Here is a 10,770-nt window from a genome sequence, read left to right on the forward strand (position 1 = left end):
ACATCGGGATCTACCAGGACAATGCCAACCCGCTACACACACGCCGGGGTCTAAAAGGACAATACCACCCCGCTACACACACGCCGGGGTCTACAAGGACAATACCACCCCGCTACACACACGCCGGGGTCTAAAAGGACAATACCACCCCGCTACACACACGCCGGGGTCTACAAGGACAATACCCCCCGCTACACAAATGCCGGGGTCTACCAGGACAATGCCATCCCCCTACACAGACACCGGGGTCTACAAGGACAATACCATCCCGCTACACACACGCCGGGGTCTACAAGGACAATGCCACCCCGCTACACACACGCCGGTGTCTACAAGGAAAATAACCCCCGCTACACAAATGCCGGGGTCTACAAGGACAATACCACCCCGCTACACAAATGATGGGGTCTACAAGGACAATGCCACCCCGCTACACACACGCCGGGGTCTACAAGGACAACACCACCCGCTACAGACACGCCGGGTTCTTCCAGGAAAATACCACCCCGCTACACACACGCCGGGGTCTACCAGAACAATCCCACCCCGCTACACCCACGCCGGGGTCTACAAGGACAATACCATCCCGCTACACACACGCTGGGGTCTACAAGGACAATACCACCCCGCTACACAAATGATGGAGTCTACAAGGACAATGCCACCCCGCTACACACACGCCGGTTTCTACAAGGACAATCACCCCGCTACACACACGCCGGGGTCTACCAGAACAATACCACCTCGCTACACACACGCCGGGGTCTACAAGGACAATACCACCCCGCTACACAAATGATGGGGCCTACAAGGACAATGCCACCCCGCTACACACACGCCGGTTTCTACAAGGACAATCACCCCGCTACACACACGCCGGGGTCTACCAGAACAATCCCACCCCGCTACACCCACGCCGGGGTCTACAAGGACAATACCATCCCGCTACACACACGCCGGGGTCTACAAGGACAACACCCCCGGCTACAGACACGCCGGGTTCTTCCAGGAAAATACCATCCCGCTACACACACGCCGGGGTCTACCAGAACAATACCACCTCGCTACACACACGCCGGGGTCTACAAGGACAATACTACCCCGCTACACAAACGCTGGGGTCTACCAGTCGCTGGAACTCAATAAGCTATCACACACTCTAAAATGATGTAAAAGGTACCAGAACACAGATAAATTCCTTTTTCAATTAGAACAACAATCCGCTTTTTATTGAGTTTTTTCCTCACATCCGTAAAAAAATAAAATCACAAGGTTTATTCGTGATTACATAATTTCTTTTCTCTCATTTCCGTGTGTGTAAGATAGAGCTGTCCAGGGTAAGAAAGAGGTGTACGAAATTTCTATCTTATACCCCGTTTCACGTGACCTGATGTCTCGAATTCCGATGCCGCAATGCGGAAAAGGCGACGCGATGAAATCAAAACCTTTTACAAAGTATCGACAGTACAACTTAGAGAGATGATAGTTTTTTCAGTGGAAACTATCGAGATTACTTTATCTCGCTGGCAGATTAGTTTTCATCAAAAAAGCTCAGGGGAAAATTGATATTTTAAAAAAAAAATGGTAGCCGCCAGTCCATACGCATTTTCATTGTTTTTGAGTTTATTCTGGTAGTTGGAATGAAAGAAAAATACTCTTTCATGTCCAAGGGTGTAGAAAAGGGAAATTCCACCCTCGGGATTTTCAAATATGGAAAAACCCTCGGGAAAGTCTCGGGTTCTACCAAATTTGAATGATATTTTCTCTTTAACAGAAGATTTATTGTGATCTACAAACTCTCATTTTAATATATGGAATGATAACGATATGTCCGAGATAATATTGTTTAAAATATCACATCCTGGAATTCAGCTTTGTGGATTTCAATAAATAACAAATATTAGTTTGACGATAAAATACAATCGGCGAATTATGCTCGTTATCTTAGGTCCTTCCATGTCTGGTCCCGACGGATACAAACACCTGGAGGCCTCCACCAAGTACTTAAACTTTTCACGACCACGCTTGGTTTATCGGGGTCATTAAGTAGGGCACATAATCTACACCAAAACTTTGTATCAATAAAAGAACCCGTTCCTTTCCATTTGAAATATTCGTTATAAAGGTCATCATTTTTGTCTAATTTATGTAAATATTTTGCTAGATCTTCAGGTGAATTATAATCCTCAACATGGATAAAGGATCCAGGTGGCGCCACCGCTCGGTAATCGTCGGGATGTGCTCCCATCACAACTGGAATGACGTCAGTTCTGTAAACAAAATAAAATAAAATGTATAACATTGTAAGCCAGAGGATTCAACGCGTCGGAATGAACATTCTACGATGTTCGAGGTCGATGCAAACATTTTTGTAAAGTTTAATAGTCGCTTGACCTTTTCTCATCAATGTTACGAGACTGCCGTGTGAGTTACACTGTCGTGTACGCCCTCATTATCACTTCAGTGTCACGTTTATATAACTATCTCTCTAAAACGCCAGATGTGCATGTTTTAAACTTCTGGAGTATTTTAAACAATATGCCATGTGACAAGCTGGCACTGTGACTGTTGTAAATAACTGTATTTTCGTGTGTACTTTATATGGTGTTTTCTTCGCATTCGTATTTGAGTATATATTACGAAGTAATATTTCCCTAAGATATAGATTCACCCCTAAATCGCCTTGCGTATAACTGCGAAAATAAATCTTCCACGAAAATGAAGGAATATACAGTACACTAGGGTCACTATAGATTTGAAGTTGTATTTTGGTAAAGCATATCCAGTTAGTTCTCATTTAAGAGACTTGTATTTGTTCTGTTGTTCATATTACGTTATTCATGTAGCCTGCGCTGAAACAAGAGGCCCAGAGGGCATGTATCGCTCACTTGGAAATGTTAATAAAATTAAAGTTGAAATAGCCAGATGTTGCTGGTAGTGTACATGTATAACATGGTTAGTCAGGGGTTATATTTATATGCAATTGGACAAAATCCTGTCATTTCTACAGAAAAAGGCTTTTGAAGAATTTGCTATGTTTCCCCTATTGGGCCCGCCTCACTGCCCCAAGGGGGGTCAGACTCACCGTTTATACAAAATTGGTTCCCTTCACCCAAGGGTGCTTTAATCCAATTTGGACAAAATCCTGTCAATCCTACTGAATAAGGCTCTTGAAGAATTTGCTATGTTTCCCCTATTGGGCCCCGCCCCTCTGCCCCAGGGGGTCAGATCTGTCGTTGATACAAAATCAGCTTGACTTCAACTAATGATGCTTTAGACCAGATATGGACATAATCCTGTAATTCCTACAGAAGAAGAATGATTTTGAAGCTATTTTTCTATTTACCCTATTTGGTCCTGCCCCTCTGCCCTCGGAGGGTTCAAACCCACCAATTATACAAAATTGATTTCCCTTTCAACTAGGATGCTACTGTTCAAATTTGGTCAAAATACCTTCATCCCAACGGAAGAAGAAGGATAATAAAACTATTCCTCTATATTCCTTATTGGGCCCCACTTCACTGCCCCAAGGGTAGTCAGGCCCACCGTTTATACAATATTGGTTCCCCTTCACCCAAGGGTGCTTTAATCCTGTCAATCCTACAGAAGAAGAAGGCTTTTGAAGAATTTGCTATGTTTTCCCTATTGGGTCCCGACCCTCTGCCCCCAGGGAGGACAGACCCACCGATTATACAAAATCTAAGTCCGTGCCTTCACCAAAGAATGCTTTCGACCAAATATGGACAAAATCCTGTCATTCCTACAGAAGAAGAAGGATTTTGATGCTATTTTTCTATTTACCCTATTTGGTCCTGCCCCTCTGCCCTCGGAGGGTTCAAACCCACCAATTATACAAAATTGATTTCCCTTTCAAATAGGATGCTGCTGTTCAAATTTGGTCAAAATACCTTCATCCCAACGAAGAAGAAGGATAATAAAACTATTCCTCTATATTCCTTATTGGGCCCCACTTCACTGCCCCAAGGGTAGTCAGGCCCACCGTTTATACAATATTGGTTCCCCTTCACCCAAGGGTGCTTTAATCCAATTTGGACAAAATCCTGTCAATCCTACAGAAGAAGAAGGCTTTTGAAGAATTTGCTCTGTTTTCCCTTTTGGGCCCCGCCCTTCTGCCCCCTGTGGGACCACACCCACTGCTTATACAAAATTGAGTTATATTGACCTAAGTGCTCCCGACTTAATTCGGATAAAATCCCTTAGTCTCTATGGTAGAAGAAGGATTTTAAAGGTTTTACCTCTATTTCCCATATTGGGCCCCGCCCCCTCTGCCCCCAGGGGGCCACACCCACGATGTATACAAAATTGAGTCCCCTTGGTCCAAGGATGCTTCAGGCTAAATTAGGATAACATCCCTTAATCCCTATGGTAGATGAAGGATTTTAAAGATTTACCTCTATTTCCCCTATTAGGCCCCACCCCTCTGCCCCAGGGTGGCCAAACCCACAATTTATAAAAAAGATTGAGTCCACTTGGCCCAATGATGCTCCAGACTAAATTAGGATAACATCCCTTGATCCCTATGGTAGTNAGAAAGATTTTAAAGGTTTTTCCTCTATTTACCCTATAGAGACCAGCCCCTCAGGTCCCAGAAGGGGGGGGGGGCACACCCACGGTTTATACAAAATTTAGTCCCCTTTGTCTAAGGATGCTCCAGGCCAAATGTAGTAAAAAAAAAAGCTGTTCAGGACTAGTAGCGTTTTAAAGACGACGGACGCTGCGTATGGCATAAGCTCACCATGGTCCTTCGGACAAGGTGAGCTAAAAAAACTTTTTATGAAGCAGGTAAAAAATTAACATAAGTGTCACGACACTTGTTTTTTGTTTCCTTTTCTATTTTATAAAATGTTCAATTTGTATTTCAATATATTGTCAAAATATTTGAATAAAACACAGTTTAAACTTAGAGACTAGTTAAGGTTAACGCCTATCCGAATCCCGCATAATTAAGATACAATGTAGTATATCGCTCGTGCAATACTTGTGACATCCTCCCGTAGGGTCTATGCATTGCAATGATTTCCCCGCAGGAAGTACATCGTACTTAAGCTTTTTCATATACACAATTGACAAATAATTCCTTATTGTACAATGTTCTCGACCTTAAAAGTGCGCACTTTTCCCGGTTTATTTAAGTTTAAATTGTTCCGGGTGTTGAATGTCTCGATTTAAAAAGCATCACGTAACAAACTTTCGATAATAGCAGAAAAAAATTCCTACTCCGCCTGTAACTCAAACCTAATAAACAGGACAATGCGAATGGACTTATGACATTTACTTGTAAGGAATACAAACTAATTTCGTCTCACTCGGTACTCTATTGGAGCGCGTGCTTTACCTCGACGTTGTTGAAACTCCATTGTTCTATATTTGTTTTATACATGTACTATTTATTGTCTTAATATAACGACTCGTATATCATCAATTTAGTCAAAATCCACGTTACACAGCAACATCAGTAAAGTCTACAGTTTTCAACCTCTGCCGAAAAACTGATTGAAGTTTGTAAGATCCCTGTTTACAGAAAAGACTAACACGATAATCAAAAAGTGATATCGCTTTTGGAAACATCCAACAAAGATTTTGAACTGACTTGAGGGGTACAAAGTCCTCTCTGTCTGCATCCATGTTTCAATTTTCATGTCTTTTCCATCTTGAATTGTCTCTTCTTGGCAGGGAGTACTTTGGAGTTTATAAAGAAACGCAGCGCATTATCTACAGTAACACAACGCGTTTATTATAGTAACGCATCGCGGTATCTATAGTAACACAGCGCAATATTTATAGTAACACAACGCGGTGTCTATAGTAACACAGCGCATTTATTTTAGTAACTAAACGCATTTATATTAGTAACACAGCGCATTATCTATAGTTACGGATCGCGTTATCTATAGTAACACAGTGCGGTATATATAGTAACACATCGCAGTATCTTTAGTAACACATTGCGGTATCTATAGAAACACATATCAGTATCTATAGTAACACATTGCGGTATATATAGTAACACATCGCGGTATAAATAGTAACACATCGCAGTATATATAGTAACACATCGCAGTATGTATAGTAACACATCGCGGTATATATAGTAACACATCGCAGTATGTATAGTAACACATCGCGGTATAAATAGTAACACATCGTAGTATATATAGTAACACATCGCAGTATGTATAGTAACACATCGCGGTATATATAGTAACACATCGCAGTATGTATAGTAACACATCGCGGTATATATAGTAACACATCGTAGTATATATAGTAACACATCGCAGGATCTATAGTAACAAAGCACAATATTTGCAGTAACACTAGTGCTTACAATAGCTATCACAGTATTTACCACGGTTTTCATTGGTTACCACAGCCATAGCCATGGTTACCATTCTGAACTCTCAGACGCAATGCCGGACCGGCATGTATCCCAGTTCAAAGTGATTGTTTGTCTACGGAAAATCAAGCTAATAACTAGTCTATAATTAACGAGCCGACATATACCGATGTATGTAATAGAGACAGGCTGTTGTATGTAATGTGTAGTTTATAAAATGCTACATGTACATGTAAGGTAAGCGCACTCCGTGACCTGAGCTGTATATTTATAAACCCACCAGTACGTATACGTTACCTAGGGAATATAACGGTAATGAAAAGTAAACTTATCCAGCACAGATCGTTTACATAAATAACGCGAAATGTCAAGTTTACACAGATCATAAGGCGATTATAATAATAAGCCAGGTCAAATGCGAAATTTACGGCGAAAGATTAGAATATAAAATATTGAACGCATTGTAACTTGTCGAAATAAAAACACACGAGCGTGTACGCCCCCAGATGAAATTTGAGACACTATTTTAACAAAGACGGAACAATACTTAAGCGTGTTTCGTAAAGAATAACAGAAATTAGAACCACATGGTCCTCGATAAAAAAAATCAATGATTAACTTATAGAAAGATAAAAAAAAAACCCACTAAAATAACCGTTGAAAGATAAAGAAACCGGTGATAACATTGTCCATAAATAAAGAAATTTACGATAACGTGTGTGTTTTTTTTTTTTTTTTTTTATCTATAAACAAGGCTGTCACCGGTTTCTTTCTATATAGATAAAGAAATAGAGGACAACCTTGTTTTAGATAAAGAAATCGAAAATAATAAACTTGTTTAGAGATTTAAAAATGAAGATAACTTTACTAAAATTTGGTTTAAATTCAAATACAATGTATATGGGAGTGAGGGCTTTTTCAACGCCTTATTCATAATAATAAGAAAGGTCAAGTCGTGTTTTAGACAGGAATGCATCTAAAAGTTGTTTATTTTTCAGTAAAGAAGGGTAAAGTTATAATACTTTTTTTAATTTATGTCTGTGTTAAGAAAATATTTGAGATTGTAATACGTGGAATACGAATACAGTTGTAAAATTTATATTTACCAGAATATTACCTTTGAGTTCGAACACATTGTTTTCAACGGGAAATAATCAAGATTAAATTATAGACAGTTATCTCGATAAAACCGTGACCTGACATACATTTAGACTTGTATGTATCCTAAACACATTCAAGTACACACGCATTTCGACTTCCCACGTGAACTTGTGATCAAATCAGCTGAAACTAAATATGTGACACTACACTGAATGTGTATGCGCATACATCTACAGTTTTGTGCTTGTCCGTAGTTGAAGGCAGCAATTACTGACAATTGTTTACTGGGTTGTTTCAGTTTGTTTTTTTAAATAATAATAAACGGCAATCGGGAACCGTCGGCACTTTCCGTAAATGAAACACATGCTTGATATAAAAAAAAACAACAACAACACACCAGGGGACGCAAATTAAGACAACGTCAAAGAATCTCTGTGAGTCAACTCCAGGAGGCGTACAGAAGTAAAGAGAAAGTTACGATCCGTTATAAACAAGTTAATATCAAAAACAATTTATGTTAAGAAAACATTTAAACGAGTCCTCATCAATATCACCCATTTAGAATCTTTATGGTACGTGTCTGTCATTGTGATACCAGATTTTGTCATCACGTAGGAATTAAACATAAATTTTGTGTGTTTACCCTAAACATTTTTGACAATCTTCAACGACGTTTTGTTAAAGTCAAAATCACTCAAAAATGAAAAAAACCAAAAAACCCGTACCTACCTACATGTAACCTAATATTTTCAGACATGCAACACGAAACAAAAATATTTTAGTTTGGCCTAAAACAGAACGTATAAAAAATATAATCGATGAATCATATTTATACAAACGTTATGACGTCAACAGATAGTTTCATTCGATGTAAGAAAGAGAAATCAATTTAGCTAGAATTTTATCTCATCATGTGGTATAAGTACATTATATATGTACAGTGCAATGACTGTAGGGTTCAGAATAGTTAGCTCAACAGAGCGCAAGGCGATTGAGGCAAGACCATTCAATTTGTTTTTTCGTCATGTTACTGTCTAATTGAAATAATGGGCTCTCTTTAGGGGTACAAGCCTCTGCTATATTGAGGGGTACAAGCCTCTGCTATATTAAGGGCTAAAGGCTCTGTTGTGTTTAGGGGTACAAGCCATGGCTATATTAAGGGGAGCAAGCCTCTGCTATATTAAGGGATAAAGGCTCTGTTGTGTTTAGGGGTACAAGCCTCTGCTATATTTAGGGGTACAAGGCTTTGTTATATTTAGGGGTACAAGCCTCTGCTATATTCAGGGGTACACGGTTCTGCTATATTTAGGGGTACACGGTTCTGCTATATTTAGGGGTACAAGCCTCTGCTATATTTAGGGGTACAAGGCTTTGTTATATTTAGGGGTACAAGGCTCTGCTATATTTAGGGGTACAAGCCTCTGCTATGTTTAGAGGTACAAAGCTCTGCTATATTCAGGGGTACAAGCCTCTGATATATTTAGGGATACAAGGCTCTGCTATATTAAGGGATAAAAGCCTCTGCTATGTTTAGAGGTACAAAGCTCTGATATATTCAGGGGTACAAGGCTGTGATATATTTAGGGATACAAAGCTCTGCTATATTAAGGGATACAAGCCTCTGTTATGTTTAGAGGTACAAAGCTCTGCTTTATTCAGGAGTACAAGGCTCTGATATATCTAGGGATACACAGCTCTGCTATATTTAGGGGTACACGCGTACGGATCTGCTATATTTAGGGGTACACGGCTCTGATATATCTAGGGATACATGGCTCTGCTATATTTAGGGGTACACGCGTACGGCTCTGCTATATTTAGGGGTACATGGCTCTGCTATGTTTAATGATACAAGCTTAAGGCTCTGTTATATATAACAACCGATCTTGGAAGAACAACATTGGCGAATCGGGTATGAGGTTTGGATAACTTCTGAGGATTTCCGAATGTGAATAATAGCATTAGTTATAGGAACTGGACAGGCCACTGTACAATATAGAGCGTTATACAAATCATCCGAAGTAACCAAGGTAGGTTGGATAGTGTCCACCTGTTCATCTGTATGGCAAATGACCCTCGGTGCAGCACATTTTCTGTCAATGAATTAATTCTACTTTGTTATTTGTCACATACTTTTTTTTTGCATGTATTTCTGTACTTATTCATTAATTATTCATTATGCATACATGTATTTATGTAACTCTTTAATTATGGAAGAATAAAGATATGAAACCAAGGTAGGTTGGATAGTGTCCACCTGTTCATCTGTACGGCCAATAACCCTCGGTGCTAACACGCTATAGTGTACACCCTGTCCGAGGGTCGTACCGTTATCTATGGTTTTAAGTTAACTGTTATATGATACCTTATCAGTTTAGTTAGATAAAGTATCTATTACAAGGACATGTGTGAGATAACAGGACCGCTGGCTGTTCATCCGTCACGTGTTTCAAGGTACTGTACACTCATCAAGTGAATGGAACGTGTATTTTAATGTCTGTTCACTCTGACGGCAACAACAAATGGACTCCGAACTGATTAATGACATGTTTGAACAACTTACAACATGCTCCCCAGATAACCGGGTGGTAGCTGTAGTCGGGGTGCTGTACTACAGGTGGGGATTTGTTACACTATAGTTACAGAAAAAAGCCGTCGGCTTCAACCCCAAACGTGGACGTGGCTTTTGTTCAAGTGTGATGCAAATAGAGTGTCTGATGTTAAATTATCATTTGTTAAGAAATATAATTTTAGAATCATATCTCCGTATTTGCTAGTGAAACACTATAGGGAAATATAAGTATAGTGTACATTTTCTGTTTGTAACTGGGTATAATGAATCTTTGTCTGTGTGTAGCTGGGTATAATGAATCTTTGTCTGAGTGTAGCTAGGTATAATGAATCTTTGTCTGAGTGTAGCTGGGTATATTGAATCTTTGTCTGAGTGTAGCTGGGTATATTGAATCTTTGTCTGGGTGTAGCTAGGTATAATGAATCTTTGTCTGAGTGTAGCTAGGTATAATGAATCTTTGTCTGAGTGTAGCTGGATATAATGAATCTTTGTCTGAGTGAATCTTTGTCTGAGTGTAGCTGGGTATAATGAATCTTTGTCTGAGTGTAGCTGGTAATAGTGAATCTTTGTCTGAGTGAAGCTAGGTATAATGAATCTTTGTCTGTGTGTAGCTGGGTATAATGAATCTTTGTCTGAGTGTAGCTGGGTATAATGAATCTTTGTCTGAGTGTAGCTGGGTATAATGAATCTTTGTCTGAGTGTAGCTGGGTATAATGAATCTTTGTCTGAGTGTAGCTGG

General features: G+C 39.7%; 1 protein-coding gene across 1 annotated transcript in view; it reads right to left on the reverse strand.

The window, feature by feature from the left end:
- Positions 1–1,636: 1,636 nt before the first annotated feature.
- Positions 1,637–10,770, reverse strand: part of LOC110459974 (glycoprotein 3-alpha-L-fucosyltransferase A-like) — a 13,266-nt gene continuing 4,132 nt past the window's right edge. Inside the window, exon 2 of the mRNA XM_021512574.1 lies at positions 1,637–2,270. Within this exon, the coding sequence (XP_021368249.1) occupies positions 1,940–2,270 (331 nt within the window). The 3' untranslated portion in view covers positions 1,637–1,939. The remainder of the gene's footprint in view (positions 2,271–10,770) is intronic.

This window comes from Mizuhopecten yessoensis, unplaced genomic scaffold (genome assembly GCF_002113885.1).
Source record: "Mizuhopecten yessoensis strain PY_sf001 unplaced genomic scaffold, ASM211388v2 scaffold1321, whole genome shotgun sequence".
In the NCBI taxonomy this organism is placed as follows: domain Eukaryota; kingdom Metazoa; phylum Mollusca; class Bivalvia; order Pectinida; family Pectinidae; genus Mizuhopecten; species Mizuhopecten yessoensis.